The sequence below is a fragment of the Ascidia mentula genome, chromosome 4 (genome assembly GCF_947561715.1).
Source record: "Ascidia mentula chromosome 4, kaAscMent1.1, whole genome shotgun sequence".
NCBI classification, from domain to species: domain Eukaryota; kingdom Metazoa; phylum Chordata; class Ascidiacea; order Phlebobranchia; family Ascidiidae; genus Ascidia; species Ascidia mentula.
In genome coordinates, this window is record NC_138569.1 from 2,471,655 (window position 1) to 2,494,290 (window position 22,636).

A 22,636-nucleotide genomic window follows, 5' to 3' on the forward strand; every position below is an offset into this window, starting at 1 on the left:
TAAGACCACTTGTTAGGTAACACTTCACTGAATCGCGACACACATACCTGATAGTCACTGGAGGAAACAGCGTGGCGAGCAATTTGTGACTCTGAAAGAATTGTTACTGCATAGCAGTTCCTCGGATGAGCCCGATTTGAGTTATTTTCAAGCATAGTTTTCGTTGTCAGGTTTTCAGTGAAAGAGGCTTGCAGATTTTTCGTACTTGCTAAACATTACGTTTGTTTCCGTTTCAAGTTTGCAGTTATTTTTATGCAAAAAGGATTTATTGTTTTGAAATCGCATCAGCATTATTTCCAAGAGTTTTGGTCGTGGTGAAAATAAGTGGAAAGTTGTGATGAACCGGTTTATGACCAACAACGGAACACACAAGAGGTTGCTCTTTCTGCTGCTGTTCGGTCTCACAAACGTGATTGTGCTCTTCCTGCTTACGAGAAAGATAGAAGGATGGAAAATGTCAAACAAGACAAGGTTTTCTGAAGAGACTGGATACTTGGAAAGGATACTAAAGCGACAAAAACTGTGGCAGGATATTATTCAGTATAATAAGGACAATAAAATGGTATGAACAAGTGTTTATTTTCTAAAGTATAAATCCTGTGGTGAATGTAATTTGGAACACAGGCCTGGCAGAATTCTTGCCACAATAAGTACATTTGTTTACTCTTTCACTTGTTCAAGAAATTTACCCAAGTGAGTCAATATGATCTGTCCGTCACGGTGAGTGCCCTACACCAACAGGTCTAAACCCTTTGTTTAATTTATAGGCGGGACCAACGCATAGACCCATATAATAAAGGCTTCATCGGCACCACTCCATTTTACCTTCACGTTGTCATTAAAGGATTACAAAATCACATGAATAGACTTGTTTTGCTCCGATGGCAAAAACACATGCCGACGCAAGCTCGTTTTTTCAAACTTTTTGGCAAGTTTTCTTTTTTTCGTCCCATTGAACTTCTGTCTCCAAAATCGCTGCTTAATGAGTTAATGTACAGTAGAAAGCAGTGTTTTACTACATTATGCGGGGAGTTTATTGGTCTAGCAACTTTTACGAAAAATGTTGCTCTCCATCAAGGCTATGCGCCCAAGGTGGTTGCCTAGTTCGCCCAACGACCTATATAGTTTAGCTGCGTGGCGTACACACATACATGTTTCAACAAGCCAAATTTTATCTGCAGAACGAAACAAAACGTCTTCCAAAAGTGATTGGCATTGGTATTAAGAAGTGCGGAACCGACGGCGTCATTAGTTTTCTAAACCATCACCCACTTGTGCGAGTGCCACCTGGTGGCGAGATTTTCTTTTTCAACTCCGGAAATACCAACTACGACACCTACCGGTAGTAAATAGTCGTCATGGCAATAGTGGAATTACCGATTTTCTAATTTCTCGGTTAAAATCAACAAGACCAAGCATGACAAATTCTACCATGGTTTCTATAAAGTCAAATTTTATTTGACCACTCGGCTGTTATTTCTTAAATAAATCTAGAAAACTTGTTTTTAATTGCCGAAACGCTACGTGTTCCGGTACAGCAGGATACATTTTTGTTGCATTAACCAATTCACGTGCGTCGCAGAATGCGAATGCCGCCCACCAACGGAAGACAAGTGGCGATGGAAAAGACGCCAATATACTTCAGCGCTCAGCCAGAAGATATTCCTCGGCGAATTAAGATGGCTATACCCGACGTTAAATTGATACTGATCGTTTGCGACCCGACCAAGAGAGCCTTTTCTGATTATCACCATGAGGTGTGTTTGTATTTTTATGGTACCTGAAGTGGCCGTAAATTAACTTGCATTCATTGACAAAAACTTGTTCAACGATTATTGTAGCAATACTAAAGAGATATCCGTAATATATTTTAAGCTTTCATAACTACAGCAATATTGTTTCGCTACAACTAACATGACACAGCAAATATGTTAAGATCTAAAAGTTTTTGAAATGTCTAATTCGTGGCTCCATTTGTATCCAATTAATTGACACCAAACACGTCTAGTGGTTCTATTAGATTGCTTCGCGGACGGTGCTTCAAAACCTGTTGATCATTAGGTTTGCAAGCTTCGCAAGCCGGGCATGTCAGGAAAAAGTGGCTGATCAGCTATAGCTGAGCCTATAGGCTGCAATGCCTGCGCTGCGAAGCCTGTAAACCTATTGATCTCGATGCGATAGCTGTGATCGCCAAGTCAAGGACATGCTTAGTGGGGAGATCTTGCTAATCATGCGATTGCACGAAGCATTACTGCGTTGTCTTATCCTGTCCTGTTTAGCCCGCTACACGTGTTGGCAATAATCGATGGCAATAAACCACTAACGGCGATAATCAATCATTTTATTTCGTTTTGCAGCGAGAAAGATACAGACTCTTTAACGTCAAATTTATGGCGAAATACGAAACCTTTCGCGACTACGTCAATGTACATTTACCAAAACTTCAGAACAAGATGAAGGAGTGGAAAGCGCAGAATACATCACAAAATCATGGGAGCCTTAGAATGAAACTAATTGAACTTGCCAAAGCTGACCCTGCCAGTACAACTTTATCCAATGGATTATACACAGCTCATATTGGCAGGTGGAAGTCAGTATTCAATGAATCAAATCTCAAGATCATTGAAGGAAAACAATTCATGGAGGATCCGGGAGCAATCATGGAGGACCTCCAAGATTTTATCGGTCTTCCAAAACTTTTGCTCCGTGAGGATTTTGTGAAGCGACCTGACACAGGTTTCTACTGCTACCGTCGGTTCACCGAGGAACATCTTCGAAACCATTCTCAGGCCGAAGACGTCAAGAATCTTAAATGTTTGGCTGACACAAAGGGACGCACACGAAACAGTAAAAAAACTGCATCGCCCGAAAGTTTGGAAAAGCTGCGGGAATTTTTTCGTCCTTACAACGAACTATTCTATAAAGATGTTGGTGAAAATTTCGGTTGGAAATGAAGTTTCAGATGTGTGGTTTTGGTCGGCTCATTTCACTTGGTGCTGGCGTTGCACATCACACAACACAACGCATGACATTGCCATCGCTCAAATAATAATTTTTATATGTTTAAAAATAATCATCATTTTCCCCCAACTTTCACTCCATCCATGATTTTTTCGCTCATAAATAGCTGCCAGGTTATTGGTAGACTTCAACCAGCAGCTAGCTTTGTTAGATGCTTTTGATTTATTTGAGATGTTTTTGGGTACATGGTGGTCCGCCTCACAGTTAAACCAATCCCGTAATTGGGTATGCTCAACAAATTGTATGATTGATTGCTTCTTGGGCGCTTGATAATGTAGCACCACGCATGTTTCCTGACTTAATTCGTCGCACAACTGGAACTCATTTGAACGCCGCAACCTTGATGGTTTATCCGTGCCCATAAGCCATTTTTTATTTCACGCCTTTTGTTGATGTGCGCAGTAACTATATGTATTTAAAACAAGTGATTTGATTTTCTTGTGTATGATCGGACTTCCACATTTTAGCCGTTTTTTTCACCAACGCTTCACATTCTACTCCGTAAAAATTTAGCCATACCGAAGTCGCACAAGGAACGTACCTCAGCCTGTTCAGTGGAAAACTTACCGTATTTTACGGACCATAAAGCGCACCCGATTATAAGGCGCACTGTCAATAAATTGCTTTGATTAGTTTTTTGTTCATACATAAGGCGCACCGGGCTATAGAACGCAACGTATTTTAAGGAGTATGGGTTACCGTATAAAGCTCATTAAATAAAAACTTGTTTGGTAATAAATGTAAGCAAGTCACAATAGTATGAATATCACAGTTGCTAGTTGCTTTTACCGTAGTTTATTGTGTAAGACGGTGGTTTATTTATAATAGTATCGGTACTGGTTTTGAGTGTAGGCAATAAAGCACTACTTGATCCATACATTAGGCGCACCGGCTTATAAGGCGCACGATCAATTTATGAGGAAAAAAAAGGATTTAAGTTGCGCCTTATGGTCCGTAAAATACGGTAATCTTTCGGAACAGCGGCAGTTTAGTTTAAAGATAATGTGTACCAATAAAAAATACTGTTTTGATATTCTTTGCTGTCATCTATGTACAGGATACTAACAGTATGATTTTTATGTCAGTCCGCATTTTCCGTAATCCTAACTTTACTTTACTTCTCCCTCCTTTTGTGTTGCTCCGTGCTTTTTTTTCAAAAAAAAAGTTTAGTGGTAATGGTAAAGTTTGTGTCTGAATTTTATGTTAAATTTTGCAACATGCGCAACGTAAAGAAAGGCAGGAATATCGAAAAAAACATCTGTCACAAAAATCAGGATAAAATGTTAAACAAACAAAGCAAGTAGAGGGAGCAGGGAGGTTGGTTTTTCTCAGCGATCGTTAATTGCTGAAATTTTTATATTGCAAGTTGCAACAAACCGTATTTATTTTCAGTTTTGATTTTTAATCTATAATAGAGCCAAAAAATATGAGTTTTGATTGGCAGCTGTATGGAAAAAAACCAACCACATTCTTTGGATACATAGGATGGCTGTATTACGTTTATTGTCTCACTACTGGCCTCTACATGCTTGATCACTGGGAAAGAACTATTTTCAGTAAGTTAAATGCCTTAAATTCACACTGTAAAACTAATGTCCTATCTTTAATACGTTCGCCAAGTAACACCTTTTTGGCAGAGAAGTGATTATGACTGTATATATAGATATTTATATATTACACCTAGTTGGTGCGCAACAAATCATGGTGATTGTGCAGTTATCACAAAGTGGAAGTCTTTGCTTGACTATTTTGCTGGCAAGATCGTCCATAGTCAAAAGCAAACTGAAACAGTGACCATAGGTGTCGATATAGGGGTGACATATCACCCCTCACAAACAAACAGGGGTGACAACGTGAGCATTGTCACCCCTGGATTTCGTTTAAATTAAAAATTATTGCCAGAAAAACACATATATTATACTATGCGTTAAGCTAGTTTCAAACGACCTGTATAGTCACCGTCACAATCATGACAAACCCAAGTGTCTTGTGGATTGTTACTTAACAAAGTGACACAAAACAGAATTTGCGTCGTTTACCGATGTTTAAGGCGATACGACTGACGAAATGTTTTTTTTGTGTTTATAAAACCTGGAAAGTCACCCTTAATATTTTACAAAACGTTAAAAAATCGACGCCTATGACAGTGACCATCTGTCATGCAGCTCAAAAAATTCATATTATTGGCTCCATGCGTACATGTACATACTTTGTCAGATTAGAAACTGTTAATTTTGTTTTATTAAATGTGTCTGATATCACATTTCACAAACTAGTATATATATATAATTTATTTTTATTTTTTCAGATACTTGTATCATTATTCTACTATCAATGTCAATCTACACAGGTTATGCCTTCTTGCCTCAACACATATACTCCATGTTAGCACATTTTGGATTTATCGGCAGTTCTGTGTAAAGTGTTGAAATATTGTTGTTTCTATTTTGAACTGTATAACTTGGTATTGAGTTTGTTGCTGTGTGGATCAACATGGTGAATGTCATCATCGGTTTTGCTGTGATATTAGTGTTTTGCCTCAAGAAAGTCCACGCTTTGAATACAGCAATCTCACCTAACAAAAAACTGTTACTTTATGCGTTATTGCAGTAATTGTTTTGTACGCTTAACAAAGTTAACCTTATCATATACAAAAGTTTGTTTAACTATATATTCTTTTAATCAGTGTGATTGTTGTGTGTTTATTATTGCTAAAATCCTAATGTATTGTCAGTAACAACAACTAGGACAATTTTGCCTATCATGTTTTGGATTTATTGCTTGTGAATTTGCAATTTAAAGTTTTGTATTACCAACAAGTTTTTATTCTGTGTTATTTGATGGCAATAAAAGTCTTGAGTAATGAAAATTGTATGGTACAAGAAACATTTTTAACCAGACAAGTCAAGGTTACATAATTTTACTTTGCAACTGCTTCCCACTTCTATTTCCATATTCCCCATTGCGGCCAGCATAAAGGCAATGATACAATGAAAATGACCACCATTAAAAATTTGCATGCTTATTTTGGGGCAAAAAGGTGTAAGTTATTTTTGGAAATATGAGTAAACTATGACGTTAAAATACACCTTATTTTCACGGTTGATGCCAAACAAGCAGGCAATAGGTCAAAATTAAGGAAGGGATGGCTTGACATACATGTTACTGATGACGGCACAATCATCAACAAATAATATATCAGACATATGCTTTTCCTACAGTGGCATCCAACCCCCCGAAACCTTTTAATTGAAAGCGAGGACTGCAGCGTAGCGCAGTTTACTTCCGGGCTACGGACATGCCTGTTAAGAAAGTAATTTTAAGAGGATACGATGGTCAATACGACGAAGAAATATAGTCGGTCACCGCGTATCACCAAAAGCTGAGCTGTGCTGTATATTTCATCAATATAACTTCAGCTATTTATGGTTCCGACTTCGCATCATTAATTGGCCTGACGTCACAATTCTGCAGGTAAAGATTGGCTAAAAATGCATTGGTTTAGATAGGAGTTCTTTAAAAAAACGCGTGTAGCGCAGCGGTATACAAATTTTTCGTTTAGGCAAAGCAGAAATTGTCCAAGAATGTAAGTACGAAACAAAAAAAACAAAAATTAGCGTTTTGTCGAAGAAAAAAAGCTTTGAATTAACAGCGATTATGGCGCGTCTGGCAACTTAGCTTTGGCGATACGGTTTGTATCGCCAGCCTGTCTCTAAGGTCGACAATATGTGCTCAAAGAAATAAAAAGACGCTAGTTTTCAAAGAATATAGTCAACCAACAAAACCGCGCTATTTTGCCGTTGAACACTTCTGTCAGTCCACTGGATTCGGGAATAAGCTCATTTGTTCTTATAAAACCAAAAGATAATTGTGCAGTAATTGCGGCGTTACACAAAATAAAATGCATAATCCACTTTTTCCTGAACTGAAGCCAAAAATCATATTTTTGTATTTATGACGTCATAAACTATCGCGGTAAACCCCCCAAAAGAAGACAGCATAACCCTCCTCTTATTGGATTTCAAGAGTAAGTGGCGTTGCATGAACTTGCATCTGCACGCGAAGTAAACAATGTCCACAGATCTAAAGGCAAGTATTTGCGACACAATAAATGTTCAAAAATTGTTACAACAACAAAAAAATTTGTAACCGTGTGGTAAACTATATTCATCTGCATTGCAGACCACTTTGTATTATTGCGTAATGATTTCGTGCTACAATAGTCACAACATTGCAGGACATAGTTGTATGTATGAATATATTTTAGAGCGACCGTTTTCATCTATATACATACATAATATTTAGAAAAATGCACAAGTAAAATCAATATAGTTAACAGTGCAATATTATTGGTCCATGATGAATGCTGACATGCCATGGGAACCTCTCGGAATCATGTTGTCCATGTATGGAAGCAGGATTAACAGCAAACTTTTGTTCAAGTACCCTTTTAAAACTGATGATTTGAAGTCAACTAAAAGTCAGTCTGAACTAAACGCATCTACCTACCATCTCAACAGTCTTGGAGCTGGAAATAATGATGACTCAGAAATAGAAAGTGATGATAATACTAACCAAACTCGTGAATTTCTGGAACAGTTTCTTGATTTTTCCGAGGAAACTCTTGGACAGATACTCAGCCCAGGTAACACCAAAATATGTGGCCAGAACTTTGATGTTAAAATCAATGGAATTCGATTTGTTGGCTTTCCTCTGGTGCCAGAAAAATGCAACCTCGATTGCAACAGGGTCCGACCAGTTCAATTTGAAAGTTTGGTTTCATCAAACCCTCAGAACAGTGCAAGCCATTCAGGCAACACAACCAACATCCTCTCTTTCAATGTTGTGTTTGTGTTAAAAACAAATGCAGATTACTCCGTTATTGAGTCCTACCAGCAACTTGCAGCGAAAATTGGCCTTGCCTTACGATTTGAAGAAAACAGAGATGGTTACATGACAAAGGAGACTAAAATGATGCTGAACATCCATGAGGAACATGAAACATGCCCTGGAAAAGTTCACCAACAGATTCTGGGCAGCAGCAAACTGGCACAGAATTTGAGGCAAGTGTTTGATGATTTAACGGCCACTGGTATAACTGATTTCTTGCTGAATAACAACATATGGATAACATTTTGCATCTATCATAAAGTGCACAACATGAATGTAGCAAATCAATCTGGAACTGTAAAAATTAGAGCAGTTGAGGAAAGTTTGAACAAAATTCAACCATATCACGGAATTCTTGTTTTTAACATCAGTAACGTTTGGGCTTCAATGAGGTCAGGCAGTTCCTCAACCCTTGTAAAATTCCTAAATGTATATAAGCCTACAAAATCACTACAGGGAATATCTACAGATGCGGATATGTCACTTACTCATGTATATATGATAGCGAGGCACTTAGTGCACTGGGGAAAAGCATGTGTCATTTACCCCATGTGTGAAAGCAATGTCTACGTACTTGCTCCAACTGCAACCTTATTTTTTCTTTCCAAATGGGTTGAAATCTTTCATGAAACTTTTCAGATGAACTTGATCGAAGTTCTGTCATATTTTTCACAACCTGTAAGTCTTGGAGATTCACAACTACCAACAGGGCCATTTTTTGGGCATGAAAAACATCTGGTCGAGGTGGTTTATTGGATGTTGCAACACAGATTTTTAGTACAACATCATACATATGTGTATTTCCTTCCACCTACACCACTGTCAGTTCAAAAAACAAATCAGCAAGTTTTAAACATATGTTTTGATTTTGCAAATCAGCACCAGGAAATTGAATTTCACCAACTTCCATCAGTCTGCCAAGCAGTTTTTCAATCCATACCAACAGCACATAATAGCAAAGATTTGTGCCTTTTTCTTAGACTTTTGCATTATTTGGATGGAAAACATCATTTGGAGGAAATAATGTACAGAGAGAATATGATGCGACCAGAACTTGTGACAATTTTAGAGAAGTTTAAACCCCTTTTACTGACTTCTGTAAGAGAGGATGAGATTGCTTCCACTTTTTGGACAAAGATTTGAATTTAATTTCTTGCTAGTTATGTTCTACCCTTTTTTTCGCAAATTTTTATTATTATCACAAAGAGCGGGAGATTTTATTGCTACCTTTATAATAATTTCTGAATGGTACAAATATTACAGATCAACAATGATTAATGCACTTGTCATTTCAATAAATTAAAATACCTTATCACACATGGAAAGATTTTAGAAGGTTTCTTTTTATTGAACTGTACTTTGATAAAACAAAGACTTTTGTTGGTTCATGGTTGCATTTCTTTCTGATTATTGTCATGAAATTGCACTATCCATTGCCTAATAAATTTGCAGTTCCTACATTAAAAGAAAGTGATTGTGCAGGAGCACTGACATTACCTGTGCACAGATACAAATCTACTTCTGACAAATTTTAATAAAATCTGTCTAAATTCCGCTGGTGAACATGGCATGTTATACTTTAATGTCTGTGAGAACCAAGGATCAAAACAACTCAATGTAGTAAACAAAATACGTCAACTAATATACTGCCAGTATAGACGCAGTTTTTCGCTTTCAGCAACAATGTTATGCGCCGTAACCTTTTTTATTTGATAATTCGCTGGCAACAACAGCAGCTATTACGCGTCCATCATTAGTAGTTTCAACAGGTGAGGCATGAGCAGGAGGCAAACGTCTGGAGTCGGTCGACATTGGGGCAAGTTCGTCCGCACTGCTGCGAGTACCAGATAAGATCTGGGTTTTGGTCTCCTTAACTGACTTGCACAAGCTTTCGGAACTTTCTACCAGTTTGGAATAGGCGTGTTCAGTTTCTTGAATGGTCTTGCTCAGTTGCGAACGGAACTGGGTTTTGACTGCAAGATTGTGGTTGACCTTGGCCAAACGGTCTGTAAGGTTTCTAATATCTGTTTGCAAACGACGCTTATCTCCCTCTAAAGTCCCAATTTCGGTGGTAAGTCTCAAATGTTGGTCGCGCATTTGTGTAATACACTTTACCACCTCGGCTCCGTACGCTTCCGGACATTTTATCTTGATATTTTCCCGCGATTTCGACGACATGGCTTTGTTGCTATTTTATATAAAACCACCACATGAAATTATTTTTTCGTATCATTACATTGACATAAAACAATCGTACATTGTCCGGAATAATTTAGATTGTTATGTAACAAAACGAACCTACAAACGTTAACGTGTGTAAAATTAAATACTGACCCATTTGGATTAACCTCATATGCATGAATGAATCATTCCTTAACATCTATCAACAATTTGCACTTTGATTAGATCATTTTTGGATACAGTTTTTATTTCTTGTACGTCTGTGGGCGGTTACAGTTTTCAAAGTAAAAAAAACAAACAATATGTTTTGGTGCCAGTCAGCTGCAGAATTCACCCTAAGATGCTAAAACATCATCAAATGTGGTGGCTTCGTTCACCAAACAGTTGTGATATGCAATCACATTAAAATCGTCATTCGGCATAACGTGAAAGATAAGTATTTTTGAAGGATGGATCTCAGCGCACAGTGTCGTATTTTAAGCACTAAACATAAAAGAACTAACAGTTTTCGCAATGTTTTTTCATCAAGTTTTCTGCTTGCGTTTCATGAGGCTTTCCCTCGCTTTAACAAAGGCCATTATGTCATCGTCAGTCTCCTTGTCGCCCGTCAGCGGTATTTTACCGACCACATTTCCGCCGCTAGATGACCTCGGAGCAACAGGTCGTGACCCGGATGGAGGACGCGCAAACCTGGCTGCAACTTCAACTTGGTCCCTCATCGGTTTACGCGAGCCCAAGTGACGTAGATCAGAGTCACTGTTGTGATTCCGCCGCAAGTCGGTGAGCGCATTTCGGCCGCGCGACAGCGAAGATTCACGAGGTGAGAGTGGACCGGGTGGAGTTATATCGTCGTTTCTGCTGCTTGGTAACGAAGGTTGTTTTGCTGGTGAGACAGGGGGTGTGCTCCAGGCCTGATGTGGTGATTTTCCTGATACTGCAGAACTGAGTCGGCTAAACATAAATAGTGTAGCATATAAACATCAATAACTTTATACTACAAGTCAAGGTGACGACTGTTTTTGATAAAGGCAAGATAAATTCCTTGTAACCATGCAACAGAAATGTCAGGAGATATACATGCATAAAGTGCTGCTCAAAATAAGGGGTTGTAATTTATGAGTCAAATGTAATTTTGGGATAGTAGAACTCGTCGTCTTTGTAGAAACAATACAGTATAATATAGACTGTTAGATATTCACCAGGAGTCGCATAGAAATTTGTTTTATAATTTTGGGGTCCCAGAAGAAAAAGTTTGAAAAACCCTGCAACATAGGAAATCACACAACTAGCTACAAGCAAAAGATAAGGTTTCCATGCACGAACAAGAGATTGCCAAACATAGTGCGGGATCACTCACCTCATTCTTGGGTTGGTCGACCGGTTGGAGGCTTGCGTCTGCCACCAAGTGTCAAACTCATGTTGAATTTGGACGCGTGATTTGTCCAGCAGGTGGTGCAAGTGATCAATCTCAGCTTTCATGGCCTTGAGGCGGGTGAACGCCTGTTTGTATCTGCAACAACCGAACACAGGTAATAACGTTAAGTGAGCTGCCGACAGGGCCCTATTTCCACCTATAAAGCCTCATCAGTGCAGCTTTGTGACAGAGGACGGCCTTGTCAGCTAAATAGCCCAAAGATTAATCGTTCTATAGATATTACAGAAGATAACATACATAATTTATATATATATAAGTTGCTGAGCAAAACGTTTTTAGTCAATCTTTCAGACAGCTCTTTTAACGATGTGTTTATTTTGGTTCACCGATCCGGTGTAGTTTATTGTTTTTTGATCAGTTATATGTATATATAAGGCATATGTATATAAAGGTGTATAGTGGCCTTATGTAGAGTTTAGTGTATATGCATAAAATTTGCTGGTTCTAAGGCAGCAAGTTTTATTTTTCTGCAACTGACAAACGAAACGTTAAAAAACGTTGCGGTACAAATTTGAATTTATGCGGTAAGTGGTCCGATTTTTAACGCAGTAGACCAAGCACAAGAAAAAGAATATGTTTTCATTTACTTTGACTTGGCAGCCTCCATTTCCTGAATAATGAGTTGCTCGCGCTCGTGTTCCTCGAACGAATCGTCACCGTTTACCGTGCTCTGCACCGCCATCTGGCGACGCAACCTCTCAAGCGAACCTTTTTGGTGATCTTGAAAAGAAAAGACAAAAAATTCCGCTTCACAATTCCGGTCACAACATCAGTTTTACACAAAACTCACTGATGTCGTTCCGAGCCGAATTTACTTCCTGTCCGAGAGACTTGGCTTCGGCGTACCTTCGTTTGAGAAGATCCTTTTGTTCGACCACGTGACTCATGCTCGGGTGGTCGCGCTTGAAGATTTCGAACGCCTCCTGGCGGCCAGCGGACATTTCAACTTCTGTTACAACAATATGATTAAAATACGTCATATGCCAACGAGAAACAAGTTTGAAGAATGAGGTTTAATAGTTTTTGGGTCATAAGCAAAGGCACAAAACAGAAATAACTGCTTGTGGTCAATTGAAACTTAACTTCTATATAAGATATCTATATAAGAGTCCTTCCAGCGGGAAAAATTTCTGCCAGATTGTTTTGGGCAAACCTTTCAATCTGCTCCGTTGCTTGGACACGTCATCGTCATCATTTGTAGAGGTATAATCTCCTTTAGAATAAGTTTTCTCGGCAGATACGATTGTTCGCGAATGTGACGTCACAACAGGTGGGTTGTTTTCTGCTTGCCCGTTCATAATGGATCGATTTTCTGCATCAAGAACCCGTTTCCGTTCCTTTTTCAGCATTGAAACCAAAATGCCTGTGGAAAAAAATTTAACTCAAACATTGGAAGGTTCATACATGTGTACTGGTGTACGCCTCGGCGATTTTAATTAAATAGTTAAGTTATCAAGAAAGATGGCAACGTTATGTTGATGTTTTGATAAATAGTTTTATTCAGCCACATATTTACACTTTCACTCAAGGTATTGTGAACTGATAAAACATGTGCAAACTTCTTGCCACAAATTTTCGTTATAGTCGTCTCTTATGATGCGAAGATACGGACCGTTGAACGCATTCCACATGCAAAGGGAAACGGCCCTGACATTCACCACTCACTTATCTCATTATCACGCTGCTGTAGAATCTCTCTCAAGCGCTGGATCTCAGCCGGACTCAAATTTGGCCCCTGGTGTCGCGCGCTCTCCCTCTGTTCCTCCTCAGATTCCCGCTTTGGGGACTCCCCCTTCTTGGTGGTTCCGCCATCTAGCGCTTTGAGCTTGAGAAAACGATAGCTGTATTGTATTTTGCGCATGTCACCGCCGACTTCCAGCGAGGCTTCCAAGTCTGGGTCATCGAGGTAGGCCTGGAGTAGTTCATTGAGTCTGCGAAAACAAGCGGTTGGACGATCACACAAGTTGGACAGAAGACTCTGCATAAGTTCATGTATTTTATATGCTATGTGATCGCATCTTATCAAATGCAGATTGTGAAGTTCAGCCCTATCCGATAAGATCATCACTCTACCTGTCGATTTCCTCTTGTGTAAGTTCGTCTGCTCGTTCCTCTCCGGTCACCATCGCCAGTTCGTCTTTCAGGGATTGGACTTCTTTCTTCAGGCGCATAATCATCTGCACAAAACGTGTTTAAAAACACGGCATTCATTGCAAGTGGGATAGGTTTCGGTTTTTAGGACTTGCCAGTTTCGGGTCGAGTTCTTCGTTCAAGGTCGCTTCGTTTTTGATCAACGCCACACGTTGAGCAAATCTACATGTCGAAATAGATTCCTGCGTATTCAACAAAACTCGATCAAGATGCGAAAAACCATTGGCGTTAAATAAAGATACGAAAACAAAGCACCAAACATGTACAAATTTATTTTCAAAGTGGAACGGAATTAAGCAAGTCTAGGTGTAAGCCTAAATAACATGCATAAAATTTCATAGTTTTATGCAAATCTGGCGATTAAAATCAACGGAAAACAATCAGTAGCTTCATACTAACATCGAGATTTCGCTTGTCAACAGCAACTGTTGCGATCATTGTTGTCATGCAGTTGCCCCCCAAGCTGTCTCTAAGTACTGACGTCATCATGGAGTTTCTGTAAGGAATGTGTTGACGTTTCTTCTCACTAAGTGCCACTATCACCTGTTGAACAACGTTGTGTTTATGATCGAATGATGTTTACACACAACTTTCGAATGTCTGCGTTTTAAACCTGTTCCAAATAGTGCAATGAGAGGTTGATGTACTTGGCCTCTGTCAAAAGCTGCCCACCAACTTGGCTCTTGGAGACACGTTCAGATCTGAAAACAATAATAATGTTTCTAAAAACAACTTGAATGGAAGAAGGGTGTGCAACAGTAGCAAAATTTCCGAAAAATATTGTAATTGCTGTTTTTGAAAAACATATGAGTTTGACTCAAATTGGCTTTTAATGTGCCATGGTATGTACGTTTGTTTCTTACCCAGCTAAATCAACAAGATGAAGTTTGGATCTTCTAATAGTTGCAGAGCCAGGAGCACGACTGGTTACATGAATGGTGAAAATGCAATGTGAGCGGGTCGAAGCCTGATTCATTGGAGTTTCAGCAATCATTCTGAAATTGTTTCAACTCTTGGTTGTAAATACTGTGGCAGCAACATAAAAAATGTGCAATAAGAGTCATAATATTGGGCTGCAGCTCTCCTTAAAAAAACAGTTGCAGAGCTTTATTATTTACCTATTTGTGTCTCCCAGAAAGAGCAAATTCAGAGCCTCCTCCTCATTTTGTGCTGGAAGAACTGACAAATTTTTGAGGTGGATATTTTGGTCAGGATCTTCCATCAGCACAACTTTCCTACAACCAAAGTAAAATTATTTACTATTTTATCACAATAGCTCACAACCAAAGTAAATGAACGTCATTAAGATGACACTTACGGCAGATCTTCCAGTTTAGTAGCTTCATGTCTAGGATCCAACAAATCATACCCATTTTCATTGTATATTTCAAGATAGGATATTTCTGTTGTGTGGATGTTTTCCTTATCCTCTTCATACTGTAAAAAACTTTGTAAATATCGTTAACATTTTTCTAATATTATAAAAGCATACCATGGAATATATATATGATAATGCTCTGGGAATTATGCCCCTGTCTGCATATTTTTCAACACCACCAGTAATTGTATAGGTTTTTCCACTTCCAGTCTACACAAAAATGGAAAGATATTTAAATAATAAATCACAAATGACAAGTCCAAGTATTGAGATACCCCACCTGTCCATAAGCAAATATTGTCCCATTGTAGCCAGCCAGAACACTGCAGATTGAACAAGAGGTAATATATAAATGCATAAATGAAATGTTGCAAACTGGCTTACTTGTCAACCACCCCCTGAGCGACATGTTCGAACACATCATCCTGCTTCACTTGTTGATCAAATGTTTTTTGAAATCTATGAAGTCAAAGCATGAGAGGCAAATTAATACTTCTGTCCTGTATACAGGCTATCTCAAATTAACAGATCTAGGCTATGTTACTCACGAGAATGAGTATGTTTCACGTTTATTGTTGATGAATCCATCAGCAAGGTCTTTTGGAATAACAAACTCTATGTTAGACTTGGTCACATTCTCGTCTTCTTCAATCGAATAGATCTACATTAAAACAAAATTAATTTATTCCGAAAAAGCAGGAATATTTTTATACTGCTTTTTTTGCTGCCAGGCATACTGATTAATAAGAATTGTTCTTCTGGCATTTAAGTTTCTAAAGTGTTTATTGAAAACCGACGTTTCGTCTGCCATCCGGCGAGACTTCCTCAGGGTAAAAAAAAATAACTTACCGCAGTTTTGGATTTGGTTGGTTTTACACGGCAGAAAATTTGAATCGTTTGCTTAACCATGCTGCCCCTTTTATTTCACATAACGATAGCAACTGTGGATGTTGACACAAGAATGACAACAACAAGGCAATTTCTACTGTTAACAGCGTCCAATGCTGCCAAGCAGCAAATTAAATTACATCTACTCACTTGCTGCGCTAAAGAGGTGCAACTGAATTTAAATCCAGCTGTTCTTCCATCATTTCCTCGCAGCGAAAACATACTGTCGTTTCACATTAAGGGCATACAAACATATCTTTCAATAATGAATAATTGAATGCGTTTGTGAAAAAGTTCCATGAATTGTTTGTTTTTCTGAGGACTTATGTAGACGAAGACAGAAATAGCTTTTTTGCTTGAGAAATCAAGCGTAACGTAACACGTGACTTGTTTTTATTGCAAAACAAAAACAAAGGCCTAAAAGGGGAAGTATAACAAAAGCACGCCACGATTGAAAGTAAGTTTCCTTTGTTTCGGCTAACCTGTGCAGGTTAATGAGGTCTTGAATGGGTTAACCGGACTCTTTCTATTGTTCGTGGTTTACTGAAAAGCTTGCGCATTCAAATCATTTTAAATTGAGTGTGACTCGGCAAAAACATCCGGAAGCCTTTTTTAGTTTATTTGGTCACGTGCACTAAGTCACATGCTGCTCTGCTTTAGCTCACAAACGACACAAAAAAAGAATAAGTGAAAACGTGATTCAAACGCTCAGTGCTCGTTTGATAACGAAAGAGTTAGATGTGTTTTGTTGACAGAATTAATCAACTAAATTAGAAATAGACTTTGTTTTTTGTTAAATAAGTGGTTTGTTTCAACGTCGTGTCTGTAATATTTTTAATGAGATTTCAAATACAAGTTGTACTGCGTAAAATAATTAAAGGACTTGCCAAGGTATAAGTTTGTTTGTGGAAACAGTTGTGTTTCAAAATGAAGCTGATTTCATTTTTTGCGGGGCTCATCTGTGTGGGCATTGTCAGTGCTAATTTTGTTCTTGAATTCGAAAAGTTCTACCAGCCACACAAGGGATCTGAAGATGGAAAGATTTGGGCTGTGTTAGTTGCAGGTTCCAACTCCTACTTTAACTACAGACACCAGGTATGTGATTTGAAATATCTTTAAACCAACACAATTTAAATTAATGGCAATAACATTTTTCACAGTTTTCTTTCAAATAAATATTACAGTGTATACATAATAATAATTTGAAATAATATTACTTTATAAGTGTCAGAAATTGCTGAAAAAAATATTTGTTTTTTTGTTACATGTGCAATGTAGGCTGATGTCTGCCATTCCTATCAAATTCTCCACAGCCATGGAATACCAGATGAGCAAATAATTGTGATGATGTATGACGACATTGCCAACAATGAACAGTAAGTTTCGTGTGTTTTTTTTTATGTCATGCTTCACTCTCGCTTTGAAAACAGTGCAACTGTTTAAAAAAAAACATACGAAACATTGGTTGACTTGATAATAAAAGTGCATTGAGTAGAAACTGTTTTATTATCCTGTTGTAAAAGCTGAAAACCACCATTGCACAACCCAAAGACCGCACGCAGCAACTTTTGGCATTGTTGTTTTTATTGGCCCTACTTTGTGCAAGGGACTTATTCTACTGGCAATTTACTGCTGTTTGCAAAGCAGTAAAATGCAAAACCCATCATGTGATTTTTTATTACTTCATAGAAGTCATTGTATGCTATCACATGATCCCGTGTGACATAAGGTTGTGTCGACCTTTTGCAGAAATCCTACACCTGGTATTATTATCAACCACCCTGATGGCCCAGATGTTTACAAAGGAGTCCCAAAGGATTACACAGGAGAGGTAATGTTTGTAAATTAAACAAGTTGCTGTTGATGTTGGAGCAATGATTGGATATAAAAGCCCTTTTTCTAAAAATATAAATGCAAAACCTACAGAGAGAATGTGATTTTTATATACCATTGCATACTCAAACCAAACTAATCAATGTACTGCACTGATCTTTATTGGATCATTTCCTTCTGCATTATTCATATCGATGGTATAGATGAAGCAACACACGTGACCCGGAAATTGGTCACAGCCATTATCGTCACAAGACAAAAAACGTACATACATTTTTTTGGCCGGTTGGAAATAGCAAATAACGTGTAGCAGACATTGGCAAGTTTGTGCGCCTTCAGGGATAGGTGGTGTTCGCGCTAAAGTTTTTGATAAAATCGGGGAAAAAATATTAACTTAAACAAAAATTAACTCAAAAAGCAGTTCTGGCATTTTTTTCGTATTATGTTCGTCAACTCGGCCGTTACTTGGACCTTCATCCGGATATAAAAAAGTTGTGTTTTCGAAAGAACTTTTGGGGTAATTTAACATTACGTCTTGCTGCATCAGAAACAAACTATGTACAAAAATTACTTCCTCCAATCGTCAAGTATAGCCTATATTGGCCAGTGTGGAAACACGTAATTAAAGAAATAACAGTGTAGCCATTCTTGTATTGCTTCTCGTGCCTCAGGCAGTCACCCCTGAAAATTTCCTGAATGTCCTCACTGGAAATTCAGCAGCGATGGCGGGAGTAGGAAGTGGAAAAGTTCTCAAGAGCGGTCCCGGCGATCACGTGTTCGTTTACTTCGCTGACCACGGAGCTCCCGGCCTCATAGCTTTCCCAACGTCTGAGGTATAAAGTATTCGGCTGCGGTTACAAGTTTATGTTTAAACCAACAATGTTGTCCCGCAGCTGATGAAAGACGACTTCAACAACGCCATTAAGACCATGCACTCAAACAACATGTACTCCAGCGTAAGTTTTGCGAAGTTTCTGGCTTGTTTAAATATTTAACAGGGTCTCAATTTCCCAGATCAACAGGTCTTCCTAGGAATTTAATGGGGCATGTTTCCAATAACTTACAGTTGTTTATATTTGCTAGAGTGGGTCTAGGTTTAATAAACAGGATACACCAGTGGTTCCCAAACTTTTAAAATACTTTTAACAATTCACGGCACTTGCGACGCACCAATTGTAATTCTATCGGGACGGTTTGTTCCAATGTTGATAAGTTTCAGTCGCAGGAGGCTGAATTAACAATTTATTTGCCACAATTTTCCTATAAAAAATCTCCAATTTTCTTTATTTTGTTTGTTAAGCGACTCCATTGGAAACTTTAAATGACGCCTCGGGACGTTAGAGAACCTCGGGAATACACGATAATTACAGACACCTTATCTCCGCCTGTAAAACCGGCAGACGCGTAATTTAAGCCAGCAGAGAATTAAGAAAACGCTTCCTCGCTGTTCGTTCCTTTTGTTTTCTTTAAACCCAAGCGTGAATTTGGTTTTGCTTGCAGCTCGTGTTTTACGTCGAAGCTTGCGAAAGCGGATCGATGTTCGACGGATCGTTGTCAGATGACATCAACGTGTTTGCGACCACAGCCGCCAACACACACGAATCTTCCTATGCTTGTTATTACGACGAAAAACGCGGAACGTATTTGGGAGATCGATATTCTGTGTCATGGCTTGAAGATTCCGACCAGGTAAGGATTTGGTTGGAAAGCTTGGAGTTACTTGCAGTCACACCAAAAGAGGAAAGATTTGCGCTTAAAGTGAAAGGAGCGGTGTGGGCCATGTTTTGAATGTGTTTATTTGAAGGTCACGTGACAAGAAACGACAATGATCCAATTTTGATATTCACAATGTACACACTAAGATTCAAGGATGCTGTTACGCAATTTCGAAGCAAAAAAAAAACAATATTTGTGTGGTTTTATTCAATGAGTTATTAAACTGCTGGTTGTACGCAACAAGACTATAGTCAATTTCAAAGATGTAATTTCAACTGCATTTCTATCAAAAACATTGCTTTTGTGACAAGCAAGTCAAGTATACCACATTCCCAATTCCTCTATACTTGATTCCAGTTGTCTGATGTGTTTTAACCACTAATGTTTACGCCATTTTAGGAGAACTTGAAAAAGGAGTCGCTTGAAACCCAGTTCAAAATTGTGAAAAGCGAAACTAATCAGAGTCACGTGATGCAGTATGGCGATTTGGTAAGAAAATTTCCACCACCAACCTTCCTCTCACCCCTGTGGGTTTAAAAGTTATTTCACGGTTTTTTACAGTCGATGAGCAAGGACAAGGTCGGTTTGTTCCAGGGGGAAAAGACCAGCTCTCGTTCGTTCATGCCGCTAAGACCGATCGTAAGTTGAAGTTTATTCACACTTAAAACTCAAATCGAAACTGCGTATTGGTATCGGTGTATTTTAACGCTACTCCATAACCTTTCACTATGGCTAGCCCAATCCTTTTTTAACTGAAAACGCAATTAAAACTGTCTCCGTTAAATTTATACCTAATTATTTTTAACGCTTCTCCATAATCTTTACAGAAGGTTCATACATATATAGTTTGACTATTTTTTTGCTTATTAATGGAAAACAATATTTCCGTGGAAAACATTTCTATACTTTTACCAGTTTTCACTCAAAATTGAGCCTGTTCTGTTCAACTTTCTATGGTTTTAACAAAACTCATCTTTATGTACACAGTACGATGACGTACCATCCCCTGACGTCAAGATTCACATTCTCGAAAAACGAATTCAGGCAGCAAAGAGTCCGGCTTTAAAGCGAAGTCTTAAACTAGAACTGAGCAAAGAAATGGAGGTGGGACTAAAACTCTTCTTTTTAAACTATTTTTGATCAATTTTATTTTCTTAAAATATGCACAATCGTACTTTAACGGAACATACAAGGTTATGTAAATTGCAATCAAGCTTTAAAGGTAAAAAGGTTTTAACATGATGGTCCGAATTAATATAAATACAGCAGCCACCTAACTATTTCATCACAAAAACTTATTTTTCCAATAATTTCTTTTTCAGATGCGCCGTCGCATAGATTGGACGACCAACACTGTAGCGCGCCAGGTCGCGGCTAACGATGGGGGATTTCTGAACATGGCGCTTAACGCCAAACCAACCCTAAAAGAGGACATCACGTGCTACAGACAGGCGATTCAAATGTTTGACACCATGTGTTACGAGCTTGATGACGTAAGGAATATTTTTAACATCATGCAATTTTCCTTCTGTGAAAGTATAACAGAAATTTGACACTAATTTTTATCCTATGCTGACCCAAACAAAATTGTAGTTTGATTTCTATGTAAGCATTTGAGTTAAAAAGTTTAAAATTTGACCAATTTTGAATATAATGGCGAGATAAAACTTACTAACGAATGGTTTACAGCTGAAACAGCTTACATGTTTTGTTTGTTAATAAATCTGTTTCGTTTTCGGGTTGTTAATAACATCATGTTTTGCAGCACGAGTACGCCTACCGCCGGTTGTACATTTTCGCGAATCTCTGCAACTCAGGGACACCTGTAAACACGTAAGAATTAAACTCATTTACACCTAAGCAGTTCTGTTTAATGTCTGCTGTCGTTACATGAATCTTTTACCACATGAACATTTGTTCTTGTACTTGTACCGTTTCTTGTACCATTATAATTTTATGTTGTTTATGCCGACCGTATGCAATATTTTTTGCTTTGCAGAATTCTTAACGCCATCCGGAGCACCTGCAAATAAGTTGATACACAACATTCACTTAATTCTTTCACTCCCATCACTTGCCTTTTAATGGTTAACAACAATTTTTGTCTTCTGGTACACACCCTTTGTCTCGTAACAATAACACACAATGAACCTTTTTATGACACAATTCGAATTGGCGCAGTCGTGCCTGGCACTGATGTGTTTGTTTGTCTTGTCTGAAAATCTGCCACGAAGTCAATCAACAGCATTTTGATCACTTCTGTGTTTAATCCTATTCTTTGCAAAAGTTGCTTAAGCTTTTAGCAGTGTTATTTTAAAACTTACAATTGAACATGTAGCAAGCACTTGTTGTCTTTTATGTATTTGTTTAGCATTTGAGCTGAATTTTTCAGAAGCTAATTTTTGTCACCTATTTTCTTTGTTTGACGTTCGCGAATGTTCCATGTGTTTTGACTGTCTTCAAATTTTCGTCTCGATTTATCGCTATGTTATTAAAACAATATCTTCACTTGGTGTTTATCGTTAAGTTATGTGGCAGTAACATTTGTCTTTCGGCCTTCCAGAAACAAGTCCAAAAAAGGCACATTGTTTGTCTGGGAACCAAGTATTTGCATTTTTTATTTGTTTTTTTTTTGTAATATTGGTCAATATTAAAACTGGAAATGAATTTGACTGCTGGAAAACACGATAAATTACAGATCCAAGTTGTAGGCTATTCGGTTGCAAACATTCGTGCAGACACACTTTCAATTGTCATGACAATACAACTTGTATATAGTTCTCTCGATAAAATAAGTACCGGTAACAAAATGTATTTCATTAATTTACAATTAGGCAAACTGCAGTAGAGCTGTGAAACTACATAAACATGAGTTTAGATGGATATTATAGAATATATGACTTCTTGGTTTCTGTTCTATTAAACTGACCTAGTGAAACCATTTTTGGAGAATGGGGCCAATGAGGTCTCACTGCTGGTCTGCTGATTATGTGTGTTAATCCACGTCGCAGATGGTTGCAATTAGGTTTTGTAGAAAAGTAGTTGATATGAACTGTATCTGCTGATGTTAGCTTAACTTTTTCTCAAAAAAATACCACAAAAATGTAACAATTGATTTTCTAATAAAATCAGTAATGTTCTTG

At 38.1% G+C, this 22,636-nt stretch overlaps 4 protein-coding genes across 4 annotated transcripts; 3 read left to right on the forward strand and 1 right to left on the reverse strand.

Moving 5' to 3' along the window:
- The first annotated feature begins 254 nt into the window (after positions 1 to 254).
- On the forward strand, positions 255 to 3,572 carry LOC145898408 (heparan sulfate glucosamine 3-O-sulfotransferase 6-like). The gene is made up of 4 exons (XM_082986849.1): positions 255 to 562; positions 1,182 to 1,342; positions 1,583 to 1,757; positions 2,358 to 3,572. Exons 1-4 carry the CDS (start codon positions 338 to 340, stop codon positions 2,952 to 2,954), a joined length of 1,158 nt encoding a protein of 385 aa, XP_082842975.1. The 5' UTR covers positions 255 to 337; the 3' UTR covers positions 2,955 to 3,572.
- Positions 3,573 to 7,253: 3,681 nt separating this feature from the next.
- On the forward strand, positions 7,254 to 9,259 carry LOC145898388 (GATOR1 complex protein NPRL3-like). The gene is made up of 2 exons (XM_082986828.1): positions 7,254 to 7,770; positions 7,816 to 9,259. Exons 1-2 carry the CDS (start codon positions 7,378 to 7,380, stop codon positions 9,052 to 9,054), a joined length of 1,632 nt encoding a protein of 543 aa, XP_082842954.1. The 5' UTR covers positions 7,254 to 7,377; the 3' UTR covers positions 9,055 to 9,259.
- Positions 9,260 to 10,217: 958 nt separating this feature from the next.
- On the reverse strand, positions 10,218 to 16,044 carry LOC145898381 (kinesin-like protein KIF6). Its single transcript, XM_082986821.1, has 18 exons — positions 15,906 to 16,044; positions 15,605 to 15,717; positions 15,441 to 15,515; positions 15,337 to 15,379; positions 15,171 to 15,266; positions 14,997 to 15,115; positions 14,797 to 14,913; positions 14,542 to 14,673; positions 14,292 to 14,379; positions 14,078 to 14,221; positions 13,774 to 13,860; positions 13,601 to 13,704; positions 13,193 to 13,458; positions 12,681 to 12,890; positions 12,318 to 12,476; positions 12,115 to 12,247; positions 11,450 to 11,602; positions 10,218 to 11,043 (listed from the first exon to the last, which is right to left on the reverse strand). The coding sequence occupies exons 1-18, from the start codon at positions 15,963 to 15,965 to the stop codon at positions 10,617 to 10,619; spliced, it is 2,526 nt and encodes an 841-aa protein (XP_082842947.1). The 5' UTR covers positions 15,966 to 16,044; the 3' UTR covers positions 10,218 to 10,616.
- Positions 16,045 to 16,735: 691 nt separating this feature from the next.
- LOC145898400 (legumain-like) lies at positions 16,736 to 22,006 on the forward strand. The gene is made up of 12 exons (XM_082986842.1): positions 16,736 to 17,039; positions 17,223 to 17,320; positions 17,694 to 17,775; positions 18,449 to 18,610; positions 18,671 to 18,733; positions 19,278 to 19,466; positions 19,893 to 19,982; positions 20,055 to 20,132; positions 20,481 to 20,597; positions 20,816 to 20,986; positions 21,259 to 21,326; positions 21,493 to 22,006. The coding sequence occupies exons 1-12, from the start codon at positions 16,872 to 16,874 to the stop codon at positions 21,524 to 21,526; spliced, it is 1,320 nt and encodes a 439-aa protein (XP_082842968.1). The 5' UTR covers positions 16,736 to 16,871; the 3' UTR covers positions 21,527 to 22,006.
- The last annotated feature ends 630 nt before the right edge of the window (positions 22,007 to 22,636 follow it).

Bases quoted from the DNA above. Each gene is read 5' to 3' on its own strand.
- LOC145898408 (XM_082986849.1), top strand. From the start codon at position 338: ATGAACCGGTTTATGACCAACAACGGAACACACAAGAGGTTGCTCTTT. The intron at 563-1,181 runs GTATGAACAAGT...TTTTATCTGCAG, and splicing joins ATAATAAGGACAATAAAATG to AACGAAACAAAACGTCTTCC. The intron at 1,758-2,357 runs GTGTGTTTGTAT...TTCGTTTTGCAG, and splicing joins TTTCTGATTATCACCATGAG to CGAGAAAGATACAGACTCTT.
- LOC145898388 (XM_082986828.1), top strand. From the start codon at position 7,378: ATGATGAATGCTGACATGCCATGGGAACCTCTCGGAATCATGTTGTCC. The intron at 7,771-7,815 runs GTCCGACCAGTT...TCAAACCCTCAG, and splicing joins GCAACCTCGATTGCAACAGG to AACAGTGCAAGCCATTCAGG.
- LOC145898381 (XM_082986821.1), bottom strand. From the start codon at position 15,965: ATGGTTAAGCAAACGATTCAAATTTTCTGCCGTGTAAAACCAACCAAA. The intron at 15,380-15,440 runs GTAAGCCAGTTT...TTCAATCTGCAG, and splicing joins GCTCAGGGGGTGGTTGACAA to TGTTCTGGCTGGCTACAATG. The intron at 14,222-14,291 runs GTTTAAAACGCA...GTTGTTCAACAG, and splicing joins CATTGCACTATTTGGAACAG to GTGATAGTGGCACTTAGTGA.
- LOC145898400 (XM_082986842.1), top strand. From the start codon at position 16,872: ATGAAGCTGATTTCATTTTTTGCGGGGCTCATCTGTGTGGGCATTGTC. The intron at 18,611-18,670 runs GTATAAAGTATT...GTTGTCCCGCAG, and splicing joins TAGCTTTCCCAACGTCTGAG to CTGATGAAAGACGACTTCAA. The intron at 21,327-21,492 runs GTAAGAATTAAA...TTTGCTTTGCAG, and splicing joins TCAGGGACACCTGTAAACAC to AATTCTTAACGCCATCCGGA.